A 22,649-nucleotide genomic window follows, 5' to 3' on the forward strand; every position below is an offset into this window, starting at 1 on the left:
ATCCATGCACCTTGCAGTTACTTTAACAGATCGAGTGGGGCCTGAAGACATATCCTTCTCATTATGATTAGTACCTTTTCACATACATTCCCTCTGTGCTCTCCACCCTTCCCTGTCTTTGCTACTAAAAAGAAACATTTTCACACTTTTTCAGTTCTGTTGAGAAGTCATTGACCTGAAACCTTTGTAGAAACAAAGAACTGCAGATGCTGGTTTATACCAAAGATAGGCACAAAGTGCTGGAGTAACTCAGCGGGTCAGGCAGCATTTCTGGAGGAAAAGGAAAGGCGACATTTTGAGTTAGGGACCCTTCTTCAGACTTGACGTTTCGGGTTGGGATCCTACTCTACACTCTTCAGTCTGAAGGAAGGTCCCGATCCGAAACGTCACCTATCCTTTTTCTCCAGAGATGCTGCCTGACCCGCTGAGTTAAGGGCCTGTCCCACTTACACGACTTTTTCGGCGACTGCCGGCACCCGTCATAGGTCGTTACAGGTCGCCGAAAATTTTCAACACGTTGAAAATCCAGCGGTGACCAGAAAGACGCTACGACTCTTTGGGCGACTGAGGAGACGACTCACGACCGTACAGGCGACACCTTGGCAACACGAAGCCTGTACGGTCGTGAGTAGTCGCCCAAAGAGTCGTACCTTGTTCTGGTCGCCGCTGGATTTTCAACATGTTGGACATTTTCGGCGTCCTGCAACGACCTATGACGGGTGCCGGCAGTCGCCAAAAAAGTCGCGTAAGTGGGACAGGTACATTACTCCAGCACTTTGTGTCTATCTTTGACCTGAAGCCTGTGACTGTTTCTCTCTTCACGATACTGCCTGATCTGCTGACGGCCTCCAGTGTTTTCAGTTCTGTTATGTAAATAACCTCAGCTGATAATGCAAAACCAGTTGAACAAAACGCACATCACATTTGTTATGGGCTTGCCCGACGAAGAACATCTACAGAGAGAGAGAGATGCGTGACTGTAAGAATATTCCATCAAAACCAAATCTGTTTTTCAATTCATTTTCCACACAAATATGCACTTCAATCTTCCAATACTGCACGCTACAGAATGGCACACAGAACGCAGAACAGTACAGCACAAGAACAGGCCCTTCGGCCCACAATGTCTGTGCTGGTATGAAGGCTTCTCACACATGAAGGAATGCAAGGGCAGTAAGCTAAACTAAACATGTGCAGGAAGGTAGACAAAAATGCTGGAGAAACTCAGCGGGTGAGGCAGCATCTATGGAGCGAAAGAAATAGGCAACGTTTCGGGCCGAAACCCTTCTTCAGGAAGGAACTGCTGATGCTGGATGATACCGAAGATAGACACAAAGTGCTTGAGTAACTCAGCGGGTCAGGCACCATCTCGGGAGAAAAAGGATGGGCGACATTTCGGCTCGGAACCCTTCTTTAGACAAAACTAAACACGTTTATTTTTGGGTTGAAATCCTTGCTTTGAGCATAAACTTTAGAACAGTGTAAAAGCACCTCAAACTTGTCCAAAACCAACACATTTAACTGAAGAAGGGTCTCGAGCCGAAACGTCACCCATTCCTTCTATCCAGAGATGTTGCTTGTCCCGCTGAGATACTCTCAGCAATTTTGTGTCTATCTTCAATGTAAGCTAGCATCTCCAGTTCCATCCCACACACATTTAACGATGTGACATTCCTTGGAAACGATTTATATTTGACTATGGGATTAAAGAAGTTATAGACAAGAACATGACATCTCAAGAAACTAAACGGGGTCATTTTCGAAATCTATATTTCACATACCAAACAGCATAAAACGCTTCTTCAATGATCCAAGCAGAAGTTATTGCATTTCACTGTGATCTCACCAATTCACAACTTGCTGGAGTCATAATTGTATGATTTCAAAACTTACTGACAAACTACCTAGACCACTGAACACTGCACAGAGAATTAAAGGCAGGTTTGAAAAATGTGCATTCCGAAAATATTTAGTTAAGAAAACAAAATCACATTTCCCACGATGCCAGATCCAATGTTTTATTACAGATATTTATTCAAAGAGCTAAACCATGGAAGAGAGTCAGGGGTTTAATATTCTTTCTAATCCCTTTACTTCTCGTCTCAATCCAGTCCATCAGACCATACACTGGACGGCTCGATTGTAATCATGTATTGATTTTTCCGCTGGTTGGTTAGCACGCAACAAATAAACTTTACACATGATAATAAACTAAACTAAACTAACTTTTGACCAGAGCAGTTTCAAATCCCACCGTAGCAGAGAAAAACCTGTACAATATTCGCCAAGCTAAATAAAGACCATCTTCAAACTGTAGGATGAATGTTTCAGTAGTACGTTCGTCAAAGCCATCATTCCAGGCACAAGCCGAACACATGTTAGTGCAAAACCATGAATGCTGTGTGGGAAGGAACTGCAGATGTTGGTTCACACCGAAGATAGATACAAAAAGCTGGAATAACTCGGCGGGTCAGGCAGCATCTCTGGAGAAAAGAAATAGGTGCCATATTTGTTCTCTGTATTTTCTATGTCTCTCCTTTCCCACTCCCTTGACTCTCAGTGTGAAGAAGGGCCTCAACCCGAAACGTCACCGATTCCTTTTGTCTAGGACTGGTGCCTGTCCTGCTGAGTTAAGGGCCTGTCGCACTTGGGCGTCATTTGCGCGTAATTTACGCAACGTAATTTACGCATCACGACATGACACGCATGTGATGCGTGCATGGTGTGCATTACGCGCGCATGGTGCATGGCGACGTAGGCAGTGACGCGTGGTTCCGCGCGCCGCCCCAGGAGTTTGGGATGTACAAAATCTCCGCGCGCCACCTGCGTGACGCGCAAATGACGCCCACGTGGGACTTTACTCCGGCTCTTTGCGTCTATTGTCCATGAACACTGTGTACAGTTCTGGTCATTTTACAGGAAGGATGGGGGCAGCGTTTTGAAATGAACTCTGGAGATGAACAGTGATCTTGCTGAAGGTAGACAAAATTGCTGGAGAAACTCAGCGGGTGCCGAAACGTTGCCTATTTCCTTCGCTCCATAGATGCTGCCGCACCCGCTGAGTTTCTCCAGCAATTTTGTCTACCTTCGATTCTCCAGCATCTGCAGTTCCTTCTCGAACTGTGATCTTGCTGGAGTTGGGAGTACTACAGTTTTGGAGAAAGATTGCTTATTTTGGAACCAAAAGAGCTGAGCGGAGAATTAATTGAGCTGCATTGAAGGGTGAGAGGCCAGAACAGTATGGGGAGAGAGGGAGAGACAATGATTTCATTTGGAACAAATGAATTTCGCAAGAAAGCTGAGCTCAGTTCATTCTCAAATATGTTTTACGATAACATAGGTTTCTGATTTCAACAATAAAGATATCCATCTTTTGTCAGTTTGTCCTTGGGTATTCTGAGGAATTTGAAGCATTATTATTGAAGGATTATTCTCACGTTCTGTTTATTTTGGCAATGGAAACCTTATGAGGATTGGATCCATCTGATTTTGTGTGTGATTCTGCTACACAGCTGAAACTATGAATGTCAATGAGACGTTTAGAAATACTTCCAATGCCATGCATAAACTATTGGGGAGTAATGAGAAGCTGCTGGAATCTTGAACCAAGCACAAAGTGCTGGAGTAACTCAGCGGGTCAGGCAGCATCTCTGGGGGAAAAGGATGGGTGACGTTTCGGGTCAAGAGTGTTTTATTGTCATATGTCCCAGATGGGACAATGAAATTCTTACTTCAGGACCCTTTCTTCAGACTGAAAGTGGAGGATGGAGGGGATAGGGGGGGGGGGGGTGTGAAGAGCTGAAGGCGGGACAAGACCAGGGCCAAACAGGGCCAAACAGGGCCAGCCACAAACGACCTCAGGCAGGGCATTGTCTGGTAGGATCATTTATGGCTAGGGATGGTGTGGAATTCTCTGCCTCAGAGGGCGGTGGAGGCCAGTTTTCTAGATACTTCCAAGAGAGAGCTAGATAGGGCTCTTAAAGATAGCGGAGTCAGGGGATATGGGGAGAAGGCAGGAACCGGGTACTGATTGGGGATGATCAGCCATGATCACATTGAATGGTGGTGCTGGCTCGAAGGGCCAAATGGCCTACTCCTGCACCTATTGTCTATTGTGTGATACTCAAGAGAAACAATGTGGAGGACATGGGAGGGCAGGGTGTGGTGGAGACGCCCCTCAAAATAAGGGAAGGGATTCCACGCCAGTTGGCCACATGAGTGAGTGGCAAGGGTGGGGGATAAATTTGTGAAATTTGTGCAATGTGTGTCATGGAATGTTTGTTTAGCCTCTGGAAATGTCGGATGATTTTTTTTGGATGGTTCATGTATTGTATATATATTTATTACCCAAATAAAGTCTATTTTGAAATTAAAAAAATAAAAATAAATATAATTTAAAATTTTTTTAATTGTGAAGAATTGTGGAACGGGTAAAACGACCAGGGTGGGTAGGATGGGGGCAAGGATGGAGGGAGGAGGGGTATATGAGATGAAGTTACTTAAAATGAGAGAATTCAATGTTCATATGAAGAAAGACTGGATAGACCCGGCTTGTACTCGCTAGAATTTAGAAGATTGAGGGGGGATCTTATAGAAACTTACAAAATTCTTAAGGGGTTGGACAGGCTAGATGCAGGAAGATTGTTCCCGATGTTGGGGAAGTCCAGGACAAGGGGTCACAGTTTAAGGATAAGGGGGAAATCCTTTAGGACCGAGATGAGAAAAACGTTTTTCACACAGAGAGTGGTGAACCTCTGGAATTCTCTGCCACAGAAGGTAGTTGAGGCCAGTTCATTGGCTATATTTAAGAGGGAGTTAGATGTGGCCCTTGTGGCTAAAGGGATCAGGGGGTATGGAGAGAAGGCAGGGATGGGATACTGAGTTGGATGATCAGCCATGATCATATCGAATGGCGGTGCAGGCTCGAAGGGCCGAATGGCCTACTCCTGCACCTATTTTCTATGTTTTTATGTTTCTATACCACTAGGTTGTGAGCTACCCAAGTGAAACATGAAGTCCTGTTCCTCCAATTTGCACATGGCCTCACTCTGGAGGTGGCCGAAGGCAGAAAGATCAGTATGGAAATGTGAAGTTGACCAAGTCTTGGGTATTTTTAAAGCAGACATTGCTTGGTAATAATGTCAAAGGTTATGGGGAGAAGGCGGGAGAATGGGCTTGAGAGGGAAAAATAGATCAGCCATGATTTACAAGGTTAATTCCCGGGATGGCGGGACTGTCATATGCTGAGAGAATGGAGCGGCTGGGCTTGTACACTCTGGAGTTTGGAAGGATGAGAAGGGATCTTATTGAAACATATAAGATTATTAATGGTTTGGACACGCTAGAGGCAGGAAACATGTTCCCGATGTTGGGGGAGTCCAGAACCAGGGGCCACAGTTTGAGAATAAGGGGTAAGCCATTTAGAACGGAGATGAGGGAACACTTTTTCACACAGAGAGTTGTGAGTCTGTGGAATTCTCTGCCTCAGAGGGCGGTGGAGGCCAGTTCTCTAGATACTTTTAAGAGAGAGCTAGGTAGGGTTCTTAAAGATAGGGGATATGGGGAGAAGGCAGGAACGGGGCACTGATTGGGGATGCTCAGCCATGATCACATTGAATGGCGGAGGTACTCAAAAGTGCTGGAGAAACTCAGCGGGTGCAGCAGCATCTATGGAGCGAAGGAAATAGGCAACGTTTCGGGCCGAAACCCTGGTGCTGGTTCGAAGGGCCGAATGGCCTACTCCTGCACCTATTGTCTATTGATTGAATAGCATAGCAGCCTAATTCTGCTCCAATGCCTTCAGGTCTAAACACAGACGTTTGTTTACACGCTATAACATAGTTTCAGATCTTTGTGCCTGAAAGGAGAATCCTATCAGATTTGTTTGTGAAGCAAATCACATTGTAATAAAAGAGATTCTTAAGTGAGGAGCCTTTATCTGCCAACCAAGCCTCCATGTACAAAGAATTCCTGGTAAACGCTATCCTTTGAAATGTGTTTATCAGCTGTCTTTGTATTACTCTGCACGGCTGGCTGTTAATCCTCAGGTACAAAATAAATTCATGAGATTACATATGCGAACAAAAGGCAGGAAGGGCGATTTCTAAACTCAGCATTCCATGTTGTTATCTGCTGATCTGGCCCCAATAAAGGCGCACTTCCGATGACAGAGGTTTCTTAACAGAGGCAGGCAGTGTAATCTGAATTTTGGGTGCCTTGATCATCATGGGCAGTGTGGCAGGTGCTATAGACCTGCACGGGAAGGTAGACGCTCCCGCCCCCACGAGTCTCGGGCAGATGGGGCTCGTCAGCCTGGGAAGGCAGTCCATCTAGGAGAGGGAAAACTCTGATTTGAAACCTCCACTGCCTTGTGGCCATATCCAGTCATGGAAAAGGCTCCAGGAGTAAACCTCAAGAATATCCGGAGTCGGAGCCCCTAAGGCAGTTCGTCGTTGTCTACAACCTCGCTCTGGCAGCTCCTGCGACGGCGCTGGTGCCAAACTGTAACGGCCCTGCGGTTCCTTTGGATGGATCAGCGACGTGGAGAGGGGGGACGTGCTGCATGGGCAACAGCCTGTCCTCCATATGACATCGATCGCCCAGGCTTGCATCCGACCAGGATGCATCACCCATGGTCAGTCATGACCGAGAGGGGGCCTATGGCCATCATGATATGACTCTCTCATTTCAAGTAACTCCTGCATTCCTTTCCCTCCCCCCCCCCCCCATATAAACTAATTTGTTATTTATTGAACTTTCCTTTCCCTTCCCCCGTTATATACAATGTTTATATATTGACATATTCTGTTGTGCTGCTGCAAGTAAGAATTTCATTGTCCCATCCTGGACATATAACAATAAAACACTCTTGACTCTCGCATCTGCGGTTCCTTGTGCAGGAAGGAACTGCAGATGCTGGTTTACACCGAGGATCGACACAAAATGCTGGAGTAACTCAGCGGGACAGGCAGCATCTCCGGAGAAAAGGGATAAGTTCCATCTCGGGGCAGAAGGAATGGGTGACGTTTCGGGTCGAGGCCATTCTTCAGACAAGGAGGGTTTCGACCCGAAACGTCACCCATTCCTTCCGTCCAGAGATGCTGCCTGTCCCGCTGAGTTACTCCAGCATTTTGTGTCTATCTGCAGTTCCTCCCTACACAGGACATTATTCTTGTCTGCGATTCTCACACTAATGTAAAAATCTATCATAACTGACTATGTACATCATGTTCAAGAAGGAACTGCAGATGCTGGAAAAATCGAAGGTAGACAAAAGTGCTGGAGAAACTCAGCGGGTGCAGCAGCATCTATGGAGCGAAGGAAATAGGCAACGTTTCGTCCCGAAACGTTGCCTATTTCCTTCGCTCCATAGATGCTGCCGCACCCGCTGAGTTTCTCCAGCACTTTTGTCTGACTATGTACATCAGACGGGAACTGGCATCTTCAGATAACACGGTAACATTTTGATTCAATCCTCAGTACAGAAATAAAATACAGGTGGGTCACACTTAGTACTCTGTGTGAGCGAGCTAAGAATTCTCAACCCCCTTGGTCTTAAGCCACTTGCTATCTATCTCAGCTCCAATCACAGTGAATGCCTTTGATCAATTCAGAAAACAGCCCAAAACGATCCATTGGCTGAACGAAAGTCACAGCGGGAACAAAAAGGAAAACGATGGCAAAACTAGCCATGAGAAAAACGGGAAAGGTTTTGATCTCTTAAAAAAAATAATGAATTTGAGATGTCAAGGATAATGGCTCCTCCCCATATGTGATTGGAGCAGAATTAGGCCATTCGGCCCATCAAGTCTACTCTGCCATTCAATCAAGGCTGATCTATCTCTCCCTCCAAACCCCCCATTCTCCTGCCTTTGAACTCTTTGAATCACTTCCCTCTGGAAGGCGACTCCGGACAGTCAAAGCTGCCACAGCCAGACATAAAAACAGCTTTTATCCACGAGTAGTTGCTCTACTCAACAGCCAAAAATCTGTAGCCTCCCTTTGATCTGGTATTTTGTTGGTTCACATGCTTGATCAATGGTGTTTTATCATTAATGTTTTATTTTTATTAATGTTTAGTGTTTTCTGAGTCACTGTCATTGTATGTCACGTTGTTACTTGTGGGCGGAGCACCAAGGTAAATTCCTTGTATGTGAATACTTGGCCAATAAACTTACTTACTTACTTATTTACTTCTCCCCGTAACCCCCGACACCCGTACTGATCAACAATCCGTCGGTCTCTGCCTTAAAAGGCTTGGACTCGCTCCACAGCGGTCTGTGGCAATGAATTCCACAGATTCACCACCCTTCCTTCTCGAGCGGTGAGCTTCCTACCTGTCTGCGTCGCCCACACCTATGGATGCGTTCCTCTGGACGTGTTCTCGCACGGCAGCCATTCCGTCCGGCAAGCGGTTAAGTCGACGCGTGTAGAGACCCAAGCCACCATCCGTTAAGTATCTGGAATGAGGGAAAAAAAAACACGGGAAAAAATATTGTTTTCAGCTGTGATATGCTGCGATGGATCAGTACTGGCCAACTAATAAACCCTGGAATAAGATCTTAGCACTGTGACGAACATTGGCAGGACTCCACACTCAACTTATTTCCATGTGAGACCAGGTATTGTGGCACATGTATTTGTGCATCTGCTGTTGTTTTCCACTGAATTTTGACTGCAACGCTTTCAATGGGCGTTCGTGGCACAGGCATGTATCCAGGCAGAGAGAGGTCTGGAGCCTCTGTACCACCAGCGTGCCACGGGTAATCGAGAGCACACAGTGGCGCAGCGGTAAAGTTGCTGCTTTACAGCGCCAGAGACCCGGGTTTGATACAATAGGCAATAGACAATAGGTGCAGGAGTAGGCCATTCGGCCCTTCGAGCCAGCACTGCCATTCAATGTGATCATGGCTGATCATCCCCAATCAGTACCCGTTCCTGCCTTCTCCCCATATCCCTTAACTCCACTATCCATAAGAGCTCTATCTAGCTCTCTCTTGAAAGCATCCAGAGAACCGGCCTCCACCGCCCTCTGAGGCAGAGAATTCCACAGACTCACAACCCTCTGTGCAAAAAAGACTATGTCTGTATTGAGTTTGTATGTTCTACTGTGACCACGTGGGTTTTCTCCGGATGCTCTGGTTTCCTCCCACACTCCAAAGACGTACAGGTCTGTAGGTTAATTGGCTTTGGTAAAATTGTAAATTGTCCCTAGTGTGTGTGGGCCAGTGTTAGTGTGCGTGGATCGCTGGTAGGTGCGGACTCGGTGGGCCGAAGGGCCTGTTTCCGCGCTGTATCTCTAAACTTAACTAAAGTGAGCCGGCTGATAGATTGTATTAACCTGCATGAGTTGTCCAACATGAAGAAAGATAACAATCTCCATGGCAACGTTGAAATATTACACACATGTTGGCATTCCTGGCCTCCAACATTGCTATGGCACACATCTTAAGAAATCCTTCACTTTCACATAGTTTTGTTGGTCTTTGGAATGTAACTGCCATATATGGATGCAATATTTCAATATTCCCAATGTTTCCAGACATAATTCCCATCATTTTTCAACGTAACTCAGTCGTAGGTGGAGCACGTGGGTGATGGGTCGATGGTGGGAGCGTGGACACGGGCCCTCTGACCAAACCTGCCCACGCCGACTAACATTCCCCATCTACACTAGTCCCACCTGCCTGCCTTTTGGCCCACATCCCTCTAAACCTACTGTAAGGTGGACCCAAAGTGCTGGAGTAACCCAAGTTCTCCTCAAGGTCGGGCAGCATCTCTGGGGAAACATTATGGGCGACGTTTCGAGTCGGGAGCCTTCTTCAGACATATTAGGATGCAAGATTTAAATATACCCAATGCTTCCGGCCAAAATCTGGGAACAGTTTGGGAACAGCTCCATCCAGGAAATTGTGGACTCAGCCCAGACCATCACACAAAGCAAATGTCCAACTGTTGACTCAACAAGGCCAGCAGCATAATCAAGGACCAATCGCACCCTGGCCACTCCCTCTTCTCCCCTCTCCTGTGGGGCAAAAGGTACAGAAGTGTGAAAACGCACACCTCCAGATTCGGGGACAGTTTCTTCCCAGCTGTTATCAGGCAACTGAATCATCCTACCACAACCAGAGAGCAGTGCTGAACTACTATGGTGACTCTCTGGTGACCCTTGGACTATCTTTGATTGGACTTTGCTGACTTTACCTTGCACTTACCTTCCCTTATCATGTATCTATCACTCGATTGTAAACATGTGTTGACTTTCTGCTGACTGGATAGCACGCAATAAAAGATTTTCACTGGACCTCGGAACTAAACTGAGCTGAACAGAAATCCCCGTCACTTTCCAACGTAAGGTCGAAGGTGGAAAGGCCACTAAAACTGTACTGGCCAATCTGGGATTGGAAGTTTCTCAATCCTTGTAAGTGTGGAAGTCATTGGTCCAGGAAAGTTGGGGGTTTTTTCTACCCGGGTAAAGTTCGGAAAAACTGACACAGAAAGTCTGATTTCAGCTGCCGACTATTTGGGGAGATTTTCTACATCTTGTGCTGCTCCAGAAACATAAAATGGTCCCGTGTCTACAATCCTGTCTTGGTTGGTATCTCGAGGGTGGAAAGGTCTTTGAATTTGCTCATGGGGCAGTTCACTTGTCCCACACCATCCTGGCCACACACTCATCTCTCCGTTACCAGCGGGAAGAAGGTACAGGAGCTTGAAATCTGGAACATCCAGGTTCAGGAACAGCTTCTTCCCCACAGCCATCAGGCTATTAAACACGACATCAACCAAGCTCTGAACAACAACAGCCTATTGCACTTTATCTGTTTATTTATTGTGTATATATATGGTCAGGTCGTGGGCAGGTTTGGCCAGTGGGCCTGTTTCCACGCTCCCACCATCGACCCATCACCCACGTGCTCCACCTACGACTGAGTTACGTTGAAAAATGATGGGAATTATGTCTGGATATATGGTATATATAGAAACATATAGAAACATAGAAAATAGGTGCAGGAGGAGGCCATTCGGCCCTCCGAGCCAGCACCGCCATTCATTGTGATCATGGCTGATCGTCCCCAATCAATAACCCGTGCCTGCCTTCTCCCCATATCCCTTGATTCCACTAGCCCCAAGAGCTCTATCTAACTCTCTCTTAAATCCATCCAGTGACTTGGCCTCCAATGCCCTCTGTGGCAGGGAATTCCATAAATTCACAACTCTCGGGATGAAAAAGTTTTTTCTCACCTCAGTCTTAAATGACCTCCCCTTTATTCTAAGACTGTGGCCCCTGGTTCTGGACTCTCCCAACATTGGGAACATTTTTCCTGCGTCTAGCTAGTCCAGTCCTTTTATAATTTTATATGTTTCTATAAGATTCTCCCCACATCCTTCTAAACTCCAGTGAATACAAGCCTAGTCTTTTCAATCTTTCCTCATATGACAGTCCCGCCATCCCAGGGATCAATCTCATTAATCTATGCTGCACAGCCTCCATCACAAGGATGTCCTTCCTCAAATTAGGAGACCAAAACTGTACACAATACTCCAGATGTGGTCTCACCAGAGCCCTATACAACAGCAGAAGAACCTCTTTACTCCTATACTGAAATCCTCTTGTTATGAATAGATTTCACTGAACTCTTATCTCTTGTTCTGTATTATGTTTACATACTTTGTTGTGCTGCAGCAAGCAAGAATTTAATTGTCCTATCTGGGACACATGACAAAAAAACTCTCTTGACTTGACTCTTGACTTGCACCTCATAATGTGGTCAAAAAAATCACAGCTGAAACAAAAACAAGCAGGTAAAACGAGAAACCTACCACACCCCTCATCTGTGTCCACCCATTACCTGTCACTTGTCCCCCCCAGTTTTCTACCTCCCGCCCCCCCCCCCCCCCCCCCCCCACACAATCAGTCTGAAGAAGGGTCCCGGCCTGAAACGTCACCTATCCATTTTCTCCAGAGATGCTGCCTGACCCGCTGTGTTACTCCAACTCATTGTGTCTATCTTTGGTATAAACCAGAATCTACACTTCCTTTCTACACAGTCTGAAGAAATGTCCTGACCAGAAACACCGTCTATCCTCTTTCTCCAGGGATGCTGCCTGACCCACTGAGTTACTCCAGCACTTGGTGTCTATCTTTGGCATAAATCGGCACCTGCAGTTCTTTGTTTTTACCAAATGATTCAACTTAAGCATCAGAAGGGGAATAGACTATCGCTTTATAAAGAATATTTTTTTTTTTTTTTGAGCGTTTTTTTGATCCTGCCATGTTAAAGGTGCATCGCACCTTGTCGCTTTGAGCGTGTAATTCTGCTGAAGGAATTTGTTTCGCTTGCAGGTCTGTTGGGAAGAGTGTTACACAACTGTATCAATTCCTCAGTGCTCAATTCACCGGTTGCAAATCGTGTCGGAACACGCCACATGGAGGCTTAATTACCGGGACCGCATTGCTCCAAGTTGGGCAAAAGCTACAAGGACAAAGAGGTTTAACTGCGGCAGCTCCAAGAGCAACGCCGGATCCCTGACGCATACGTCTCGTGCCTTTCTCTGAAACACCACCGCAATTTTCACGTGGGTTTTACCGGGGATGGTAAACATGAGCAATCGCTTTGAACAATGTCGATGACTATGATTAGCAGATCCGACCAAGGGCTTGGGTGTCTTATAACCAGTGACTCACCTCCTTGTCTTCACAAAGGCTTCCCAATCTCACCCTCTCTCTCCCTCTCTGTGTGCAACAAGCACTGGTTCGGGGTGTAACAGAACACTCTCCGCTGCTTCCTGCAGCCCTGACAACATTCGAGAAACTCGACACCGTCCAAGACTCTTGATTATCATACAATCCACAACCCGGGACTATCTCCAGCTCCATCAACAGCGGACTGGTTGAACGATGTGTGCTGTTCACACAATGACAGGGCAATTTCTCCACATGGGAATGTCAACAACAGCATTTCGCAAAGCCACATCCACTTGGTTCGAGTGTTTAAGAAGGAACTGCAGATGCTGGAAAATCGAAGGTACACAAAAATGCTGGAGAAACTCAGTGGGTGCAGCAGCATCTATGGAGCGAAGGAAATAGGCAACGTTTCGGCCCGAAACCCTTCCGGGTTTCGGCCCGAAACGTTGCCTATTTCCTTCAGGGTTTCGGCCCGAAACGTCGCCTATTTCCTTCGCTCCATAGATGCTGCTGCACCCGCTGAGTTTCCCCAGCAATTTTGTGTACCCTCATGAGATTGATCCCTGGGATGGCGGGACTGTCATATGAGGAAAGATTGAAAAGACTAGGCTTGTATTCACTGCAGTTTAGAAGGATGAGGGGAGAATCTTATAGAAACATATAAAATTATAAAAGGACTGGACTAGCTAGATGCAGGAAAAATGTTCCCAATGTTGGGCGAGTCCAGAACCAGGGGCCACAGTCTTAGAATAAAGGGGAGGTAATTTAAGACTGAGGTGAGAAAAAACTTTTTCACCCAGAGAGTTGTGAATTTATGGAATCCCTGTTCAGTTTAGTTTATTGTCACGTGGGCCGAGGTACAGTGAAAAGCTTTTTGTTGCGTGTTAACAAAACCGTGCCGCGGAAAGACAATACATGATCTAAATCTTGCAATCCACAGCGCATAAACCATATAACAATTACAGCACGGAAACAGGCCATCTCGACCCTTCTAGTCCGTGCCGAACACATAATCTCCCCTAGTCCCATATACCTGCGCTCAGACCATAACCCTCCATTCCTTTCCCATCCATATAACTATCCAATTTATTTTTAAATGATAAAAACGAACCTGCCTCCACCACCTTCACTGGAAGCTCATTCCACACAGCCACCACTCTCTGAGTAAAGAGGTGCATAGGTGCATGATAAAGGGAATAACGTTGAATGCAAGGTATATTTTAGTAAAGTCTGATTAAAGATAGTCAGAGGGTCTCCAATGAGGTGGATGGGAGGTCAGGACCGCTCTCTAGTTGTTGGTAGGATGGTTCAGTTGCCTGATAACGGCTGGGAAGAAACTGTCTCTGAATCTGGAGGTGTGCGTTTTCATATTTCCCGATGGGAGAGGGGTGAAGAGGGAGTGACCGGGGGTAAGGCTTGGCTTTGATTATGCTGCTGGCCTTGCCAAGGCAATGTGAAGTGTAGATAGAGTCAATTGAAGGGAGGCTGGTTTGTGTGATAGTCTGGGCTACATCCATAATACTCTGCAATTCCTGCTGGTCAACTGTTGGACCAAGAGGCCCTTTATTGGACTTTATCTTAAAGGTCATCCCTCATTCTCTAGTTGTTGGTAGGATAGTGTTAGTGTCTTCTCCGTGGATTGTCACCTTGTCGTGGTGGAGAAGCTTGTGTGGTCCTGAGATCCTGAGAGCGATGCCTCTGGAGCTATGCTCCTGGTAGGGCCACCCATGGCGGTAAGGTCGATGGGGGAGGTCTCTGACAAAGAGCAATACAACTAAGACCTCAACGGTGGAACAGGCGGAGGACGATGGCTGACCTTAGTGGAGCGTCACAACGGCTGGGAAGGCGGATGAAGGCTGCAGCAGAAAAGGGTCTCCAGTCGTCTTGGACTCCATGCCACTGGATCCTGACCCAGATCTGTCAAGGGCCGTGGGTGGGGTGGCTGTCTGTGCACCAGTCTCCCCACGTTAAACAAAGTCACGGCACAGGCGTCTCCAACCCTGGAGACACCCATGGTCAGCCATGACCGAAGGGGGCCTAAGAAGGTTCAATTGCCTGATAATTGCCAGGTGCTCTGGTTTCCTCCCACACTTCAAAGACACGCAGGTTTGTCGGTGGCTTGGTATAGGTGTAAATTGTCCCGAATGTGTGCAGGATAGTGTTTGCTGGTCAGTGCGGGCTCGGTGAGCCGAAGGGCCTGTTTCCATGCTGTAACTCTAAACTAAACTAAACTAAATAAACAAGGTACGCAAAAAAGCTGGAGAAACTCAGCGGGTGCAGCAGCATCTATGGAGCGAAGGAAATAGGCAACGTTTCGGGACGAAACGTTGCCTTTTTCCTTCGCTCCATAGATGCTGCTGCACCCGCTGAGTTTCTCCAGCTTTTTTGTGTACCTTCGATTTTCCAGCATCTGCAGTTCCTTCTTAAACAAAATAAACAAGGACTCGGGTTCGATCGCTGTCGGCATGAATTTTGTACGTTCTCCATGGTCGTGTGGGTTTTGTCCGGGTGCTCCAGTTTCCTCCCACACTCCAAAGAAGGGCAGGTTTGTAGGTTAAATGGCTTCTGTCATTTACACCTAGTGTGTGTGAACCTGACCCAGATCTGTCAAGGGCCGTGGGGTGGCTGTCTGTGCACCAGTCTCCCCACGTTAAACAAAGTCACGGCACAGGCGTCCTCCACATGGGGAACAGCACCCATGGTCAGCCACGACCGAAGGGGGCGTAAGAAGAAGTGGGATAGAACCAGTGAGAACAGGTGATCGACTTGGTGGGCAGAAGGGCCTGTTTCCACTCAGTATCTCTAAACTAAACTAAACTAAACTAAACTAAACTATCAAAACAGATTTGGACCAGATTGTCAATAGACAATAGGTGCAGGAGTAGAGGCCATTCGGCCCTTCGAGCCAGCACCGCCATTCAATGTGATCATGGCTGATCATTCCCCAATCAGTAATCCGTTCCTGCCTTCTCCCCATATCCCGACTCCGAAACAGATCGCTGATTTGTGTTTGTGTTGTGTAGGACGGAACGGCAGATGCTGGTTTACACCGAAGACAGACACAAAATGCTGGGGTAATTCAGCGGGACTGGCAGCGTCTCTAAGGAGAAGGAATGGGTGACGTTTCGGGTCGAGACCCTTCTTCAGACTGAGTTTGTTTGAGCTGGCATGCGAGGCTATTACCCTGGTAGAAACGTCAGTGGAAGGTGCCAAGGCATTTCGCCCATCCCCAGACACAACTTTAGACAGAGTGCACAAGCAAAGGCTCCACTTCTGAAACAATACCAGCGCCACATGCGGGTGGAGGCAGAGATTTCTTGCCACGGATGCTATGACAACCACCCACCACACATCTGTTCCCTGAAGCGGGAAAAATATTGCATATGCCAGAAAATGAGACAAAGGGCTATGTCCAGAAACGGTGGCGCAGCGGTAGAGTTGCTGCCTTACAGCAAATGCAGCGCTGGAGACCCGGGTTCGTCCCGACTGCGGGTTCTAGACAACAGGCAACAGGCAATAGGTGCAGGAGGAGGCCATTTGGCCCTTCGAGCCAGCACCGCCATTCAATGTGAACATGGCTGATCATCCCCAATCAGTACCCCGTTCCTGCCTTCTCCCCATATCCCCTGGCTCCGCTATCTTTAAGAGCCCTATCTAGCTCTCTCTTGAAAGTATCCAGAGAAATGGCCTCCACCGCCCTCTGAGGCAGAGAATTCCACAGACTCACAACTCTCTGTGAGAAAAAGTGTTTCCTCGTCTCCGTTCTAAATGGCTTACCCCTTATTCTTAAACTGGGGTTCTGCCAGCACAAAGTTTGAACGTTCTCCCCGTACAAACTTGCGTGGGTTTTCTCCAAGATCTTCGGTTTCCTCCCACACGCCAAAGACGTACAGGTTTGTCGGTTAATTGGCTGGGTAAATTTAAAAAAATTGTCCCTCGTGGGTGCGTAGGATGGTGTTAATGCGCGGGGATCGTTGGTTGGCGCGGACCCAGTGTGCCGAAGGGCCTGTTTCCGTGCTGTGTCTCTAAACTAAGCAGAATACCTCGCCAGGGCAGCCCTCTGCACCAATGCAACCCCCTGCACTGTGAAGACATCTATCCTACAGGAAGGTAGGAAGAGAGAACTCTGTGCAAAGTCAGAACTCGAGCTCGTCCACACGCTCCCATTGTGCATCGTGCAGGCAGCGTCTCTGGAGAGAAGGAGTGGGTGACGTTTCGGGTCGAGACCTGAAGAAGAGTCTAAAGGAGAGTGTCGACCTGAAACGTCACCCATTGCTTCCAGAGATGCTGCCTGGCCCGCTGAGTTACTCCAGCTTTGTTGTAAACCAGCACCTGCGCACTACTCATTGTGAATCAAACGGTGAAAACAAAGTGCGCAAAGTCTGAAGAAGGGTCCCGACCCGATTCGTCACCAAGACTCGAATCAAGAGAGTTTTATTGTCATGTGTCCCAGATAGGACAATGACATTCTTGCTTGCTGCAGCACAACAGAATATTGTAAACGGAAGATAAAAGTCCAGTGTGTCTATAGACCATAGACCATATGTACACAATAATTAAACAGGTATATAGTGCATGTTCTCCAGAGATGCCGCCTGACCCCTTGAGTTTCTCCAGCACTTTGTGTCCTTTTGTGTACACAAAGAGGGGCCATCACGGGGGGTGGTGCAGTGGTGGAGTTGCTGCCTTACAGCGGCAGAGTTCCAGGTTCAATCCTGGCTACGGGTGCTGTCTGGGTGAGACGATGTTTTCCCTCAGCCCATGGTTTAGGCATGCACCAACATTGCATTGCCTGGCTACAACCTTCAATGGAGGAATGTATCCAGTACATGGGTCGTCCCCGCGGGGGGAGTGCTCCGGTTTCCTCCCACATTCCAAAGACGCGCTGATTTGTAAGCTAATTGGCTTCTGTAAAAATCATCTCCAGTGTGCGGGATAGAACTAGTGTTGGGGTGATCGCTGGTCTTTAGGCTTGACTTGAGACTTCACTAGAGACACAGCACGGCAACAGGCCCTTGGCCCCACGAGTCCGCGCCGACCAGCGATCACCCGTACATTAGCACGAGCGCGATCCTACACACACTCGGGACAATTTACAATTTTTACCGGAGAAAATCAACCTGCAAACTGTGCGTCTTTGGAGCGTGGGAGGAAACCAGAGCACCCGCAGAAAACCCACGAGGTTACGGGGAGAACGTACAAACGCCGTACAGACAGCGGCCACAGTCAGGATCGAACCTGGGTCTCTGGCCCCCCAAGGCAGCAACTCCACCGCTGCCCCACCGTGCCACTCATGGTAGGCGCGGGCTCGGTGGGCTGAAGGGCTTGTTTCCACACTGTATCTCTCAAACTAAAACAAAGTGTGCAAGATGTATTCTGGTGGCCAGAAACACATAAAGGGCCTGTCCCACCGTACGAGGTAATTCAAGAGATCTCCCGAGTTTTCCCCTGATTCGAACTCGGAGAATGTCCGTAGGAGTTCGTGGATGTCTCGTAGCGGCTCGTACGAGTAACGGTCGGCACTCGGGAAATCCGGTAAACTCGTGACGTTTTTTTCAACACGTGAAAAAAAGTCCACGAGTAAAAAAACTCGTACGAGCCGCTACGAGACAGGAGGAGTTCGTGGATGTCACGTAGCGGCTCGTACGAGTAAAAAGTATTTTCTCTCCCCTGCACCATTTTTCTCCCGATGTTGAAGCCCCAGGCGGGCGATGGTAAGTCCCACGGCCATTTTAGGCCGCGCCGGGCGATGTACGGCCCAAAAGTCACAATGTTGGAATGTCCCGCGGCCATTAAAGCCGTGCCGGGCGATGTACGGCCTCGCTCCGGGTCGTTCCCACCCCGCGACACAGGAGGGAGAAGCTGCGTTGCGGGAGCTCCGAACAGCGGTCTCTCACACGGACCCGCTACGGACATTCTCCGAGTTCAAATCAGGGGAAAACTCGGGAGAACTCTTGAATTATCTCGTACAGTGGGACAGGCCCTTAGGATCGGCCGGCAGCATGTTGCCAGCTTTGCATGCTTTGCCAAGGGCAGGATATATCTGAGTCAGGGAGTTATCCTGTCCTGCCCTGCCCGAAATTCCAACCATGGCCATCGTTTGCTGAAACATGTTCTTTAATGCTTCCTCCCCTTCTCTGTTTCTGGGATCTTGCAGTGGGCAAATGATCTGCTCCCATTGTCAATGGGGCTGTAATTTGCTTCCTCTGTCGCACTTATTGGAGACCCTCGGACTATCGTTAATCGGATCTTTACTGGACTTTGTGTTTAAGAAGGAACTGCAGATGCTGGAAAATCGAAGGTAGACAAAATCTCAGCGGGTGCAGCAGCATCTGGGTCTCCTCCATGGCCAGAGCGAGCACCACCCGAAATTGGAGGAAGAGCACCTCATATTCCGCTTGGGGAGTCTGCATCCTAGGGGCATGAACATTGAATTCTCCCAATTTTGTTAGCCCTTGCTGTCTCCTCCCCTTCCTATCTCTCCCTCAGCCCTCGGACTCCTCCTCCTCCTCCTTTTTCCTTTCTTCTCCCCGCTCCCTCCCCACCCCCCATCAGTCTGAAGAAGGGTTTCGGCCCGAAACGTTGCCTATTTCCTTCGCTCCATAGATGCTGCTGCACCCGCTGAGTTTCTCCGGCATTTTTGTCTACCTTTGATTTTCCAGCATCTGCAGTTCCTTCTTAAAGAAATCACTTGTGGGATTTTAAATGTACTTGGCAGACACAAGGGTTTTTTTATTTGCACATTGGGCACGGCACAGCACATGAAGGCAGTGCGATTCATTGCCCAAAGAGAACATTGGGACTAAAGCAAATTAAAAAAAATACCTCAAACATTTGGCCAAGTGGCCAGATTCGAAGAACCAACTAAATTACATGAACAATCATGTGGAACTCACCACAGCAACATATTTGGGGGCATGTACCACAATCCTGAAACCTACTAATAATAAATACACAATATCACAAATATACACAATGTGCCGTGCCCACTCGTGAGTTAGGCAAGGCAGCGCCTTTACCACCTCTGGCAATTGAGGAAATTCAGTGTGTCTCCGAGGATCCTCCAGTGCTTCTACGCAGCGGCGGTGGAAAGCATCTTGTCCGGGAACATTACCATCTGTTTTGGGAATTGCTCTGCCAAGGACAAGAAGGCTGTGCAGAGAGTAGTGCGTTCGGCCGAACGCACTATGGGAACTTCACTTGCCCCCCTGCAGGAACCATACATCAGGAGGTGCAACTCCAGAGCCAACAATATCATGAGAGACCCCTTCCACCCCTGCAATGGACTGTTCCAGCTGCTACGGTCAGGCAAACGCCTCCGTTGCCATGCGGTGAGAACGGAGAGGTTGAGAAGGAGTTTCTTCCCAGAGGCCATTCGGACTGTAAACGCCTATCTCACCAGGGACTAACTTTACTGAACGTTTTTCCTTCCATTATTTATTATGCAAAAGAATATGTGTGTTATGATTGTGTTTATAGTTTGTTTGGTTGTTTGTCTTTTGCACAAAAGTCCGCGAGCATTGCCACTTTCATTTCACTGCACATCTCGTATGTGTATGTGACAAATAAACTTGACTTGACTTGATATCTGTAGAGGCATAGACACAAAATGCTGGAGTAACTCAGCGGGACAGGCAGCATCTCTGGTGCGAAGGAATGGGTGACGTTTCAGGTCGAGACCCTTCCCCTGATGTTTCTCCACCCGACCCGAAACGTCACCCGTTCCCTCTCTCCACAGATGCTGTCTGTCCCGCTGAGTTACTCCAGCTTTTTGTGTCTATCTTTGGTGTAAACCAGCATGCGCAGAGCCTTCCCACACATTACGTGAGGCTCTCGATATCTTGGTATTAATTTTCCTCCAGGAATATTGCCACACAGAGTATTGCCACAACACAAACCCCGGCCAGTCAATCCTTTGCCGAGGAGAGAGACACAAAAAGTTGGGACAACCCAGCGGGTCAGGCAGCATCTTCGGAGAAAAAGAATTGGTGGCGTTTCAGGTCGAGACCCTTCGTTAGACTGAGAGTCAGGGGAGAGGGACACGAGAGATATCGAAGGTAAATAGAACAAATGAATGAAAGATGTGGAAAAAGCTACGATGAAAACATTTGTCTTATTGGTTTGTTCTATGTACATTCTATATCTCTCTCCCAGTCTGAAGAAAGGTCTCGAATTGAAACTCCAGAGATGCTGCCTGACCCGCTGAGTTACTCCAGCATTTTGTGTCAACTTCCGACACAATCCTTTGCCAAGTCTCACCGGCGCAAAACTTCAAAGGGAGCAACAAACTTTACGACATACCTTGGGCCAGTGATTTCATTCACGAGATCACCTCCTTCCTGCACTGGTCAGTCGTTGCGAGCTTCGGGTTCAGTAATTTGTTGCCTCGGAATTGAGCTGACTAAATTGAGTTAATGATTGCTTGCATCTACACATTGCTGCAGAGAGTGAAGGTCTCTCTCTCACTCTCACTCACTGACAACACCACAAGCCTGCCTTCCCCAACCTCACATTTCTCTGGACTACCTCTGACAAACAATAGACAATAGACAATAGGTGCAGGAGTAGGCCATTCGGCCCTTCCAGCCAGCACCGCCATTCAATGTGATCATGGCTGATCATCCACAATCGGTACCCTGTTCCTGCCTTCTCCCCATATCCCCTGACTCCGCTATCTTTAAGAGCCCTATCTAGCTCTCTCTTGAAAGCATCCAGAGAACCTGCCTCCACCGCCCTCTGAGGCAGAGAATTCCACAGACTCACCACCCTCTGTGAGAAAAAAAATTCCCACACTAGGGACAATTTACATATACACTGAGCCAATTAACCTACAAACCTGCACGTCTTTGGAGTGCGGGAGGAAACTGAAGACCTCGGAGAAAACCCACGCGGTCATGGGGAAACATAGAAAATAGGTGCAGGAGTAGGCCATTCGGCCCTTCGAGCCTGCACCGCCATTCAATATGATCATGGCTGTTCATCCAACTCAGAGAACGTACAAACTCCGTACAGACAGCACCCATAGTCAGGATGGAACCCGGGTCTCTGGCGCTGTGAGGCAGCAACTCTACCGCTGCACCACCGTGCTGCGAGATGATTATACTGGTGCCGGTTTACATTATGTTGTCTTCTAATATGACCATGTTCAATTTGACCTACTCCTTATTCTCAAACTATGGCCCGTGGTTCTGGACTCCCCCAACATCGGGAACATGTTTCCTGTTCAAAGCGTGTCCAAACCCTTAACAATTTTATATGTTTCAATGAGATCCCCTCTCATCCTTCTAAACTCCAGAGTGTACAAGCCCAGCCGCTCCATTCTCTCAGCATATGACATCCCGGGAATTAAACGTGAGCTGCTTGCGAATTGAGAAGCAAGTTTGTATTTGTCACCACAAGCAGAGGCAGCTAACCTCAGGGAAGAAGTATATGGGACAGTCGATGCTTTGTTTTCTAAAGAAGAAGGCTGAAATTGAAATTGTACTTTTCGTGCTTTAAAAGCAGACAGGCAGATTGGGGTGGGAGGTTGCAACCTTCACGTGGTCCACCCTGTTTCGCCTAATACAATCAACAATCAAATAAGATCAAATAGTACAAAATGTTTAAGAAGGAACTGCAGATGCTGGAAAATCGAAGGTATACAAAAATGCTGGAGAAACTCAGCGGGTGCAGCAGCATCTATGGAGCGAAGGAAATAGGCAACGTTTCGGGCCGAAACCCTTCCGGGTTTCAGCCCGAAACGTTGCCTATTTCCTTCAGGGTTTCAGCCCGAAACGTTGCCTATTTCCTTCGCACCATAGATGCTGCTGCACCCGCGGAGTTTCTCCAGCACTTTTGTCTACCCAGTGATTTCTTTAGTTTAGTTTTGTCTGGAGAAACAGCACAGAAACAGGCCCTTCGGCCCAACCAGTCCGTGCTGGCCAGCGATCCCCGCACACGAACACTATCCTCCACACTGGCG

The 22,649-nt window shown here is 47.8% G+C and overlaps 1 protein-coding gene across 11 annotated transcripts in view; it reads right to left on the reverse strand.

Moving 5' to 3' along the window:
• nav2 (neuron navigator 2) overlaps positions 1-22,649 on the reverse strand; it is a 603,312-nt gene that overhangs the window by 143,108 nt on the left and 437,555 nt on the right. For all 11 annotated transcript variants that reach the window (XM_033038682.1, XM_033038683.1, XM_033038677.1 and 8 more), the window contains one exon: positions 8,337-8,459. In XM_033038682.1, the coding sequence (XP_032894573.1) occupies positions 8,337-8,459 (123 nt within the window). The remainder of the gene's footprint in view (positions 1-8,336; positions 8,460-22,649) is intronic.

Source organism: Amblyraja radiata, chromosome 20 (genome assembly GCF_010909765.2).
Source record: "Amblyraja radiata isolate CabotCenter1 chromosome 20, sAmbRad1.1.pri, whole genome shotgun sequence".
Lineage (NCBI taxonomy): Eukaryota > Metazoa > Chordata > Chondrichthyes > Rajiformes > Rajidae > Amblyraja > Amblyraja radiata.